This window comes from Limulus polyphemus, unplaced genomic scaffold (genome assembly GCF_000517525.1).
Source record: "Limulus polyphemus unplaced genomic scaffold, Limulus_polyphemus-2.1.2 Scaffold9842, whole genome shotgun sequence".
Classification (NCBI taxonomy): domain Eukaryota; kingdom Metazoa; phylum Arthropoda; class Merostomata; order Xiphosura; family Limulidae; genus Limulus; species Limulus polyphemus.
In genome coordinates this window covers 1-888 of record NW_013675452.1, presented here as the reverse complement: position 1 = coordinate 888, position 888 = coordinate 1, and the positions used below count along the sequence as shown (strand labels likewise).

General features: G+C 32.4%; 1 protein-coding gene across 1 annotated transcript in view; it reads right to left on the bottom strand.

Moving 5' to 3' along the window:
• The window catches only part of LOC106476117 (ras-related protein Rab-18-like), a 4,473-nt gene extending 3,922 nt beyond the window's left edge, over positions 1-551 (bottom strand). Inside the window, exon 1 of the mRNA XM_013936787.2 lies at positions 403-551. Coding sequence (XP_013792241.2) covers positions 403-429 — 27 coding nt within the window. The 5' untranslated portion in view covers positions 430-551. The remainder of the gene's footprint in view (positions 1-402) is intronic.
• Between the last annotated feature and the right edge of the window lie 337 nt (positions 552-888).

Here is an 888-nt window from a genome sequence, read left to right as displayed (position 1 = left end):
CCAGGTGTGGTAGTTAACTTATCCAGGTGTGGTAGTTAATTTGTCCAGGTGTGGTAGTTAATTTGTCCAGGTGTGGTAGTTAATTTGTCCAGGTGTGGTAGTTAACTTGTCCATGTGTGGTAGTTAACTTGTCCAGGTGTGGTAGTTAACTTGTCCAGGTGTGGTAGTTAATTTATCCAGGTGTGGTAGTTAATTTATCCAGGTGTGGTAGTTAATTTATCCAGGTGTGGTAGTTAATCAAGGTAACATATTTTCTGCTACTAGCAAGAAGTGACGTAGTTTATAGTAAAAATTACTGACACTTGATTTACACATTTTTTTATAAGGTGTGAAACTAAAGTGTTACTCCCTGATTAGAGTATTTCCTAACAGTAAAGACTGCAAGTCATCCTCTTAACATACCTTATCAATCTTGTTTCCTATTAACATCTTCACTATGTTATTCCTGGTGGAGTAAGTCTCAAGTTCGTTTAGCCACAAGTCCAGCTTCTGAAAACTTGTCCTATTGGTGACATCATAAACTACAGTAAGAAACAAAAGCTATTTTATTAGACATTTATGAAACATTAACCTAGAACTAGTGATCAGTGAAGTTTCAGATTTTATTTTTAAATAAAACTACTGGCAAAATAATTACATACAGGATTTAATGTAGCTTTTTTTTTCATGTAAATTAATCCTGTATTTTATATATGATTAGCACCTTTAACAATCTTAAATAAAACAGCTTGACTTTGGTAAAGTAAAACTGAAAGTATTCTAATCTTATTCAATATTATTCTTTTCAATGACTAGTTAAGCAACACATCATTAAAAAATGTTGACTGAATGAAGATCACAAAGCCAGACTATCTAAGTACATTAAGAAACTACATTTTTACACCAAGT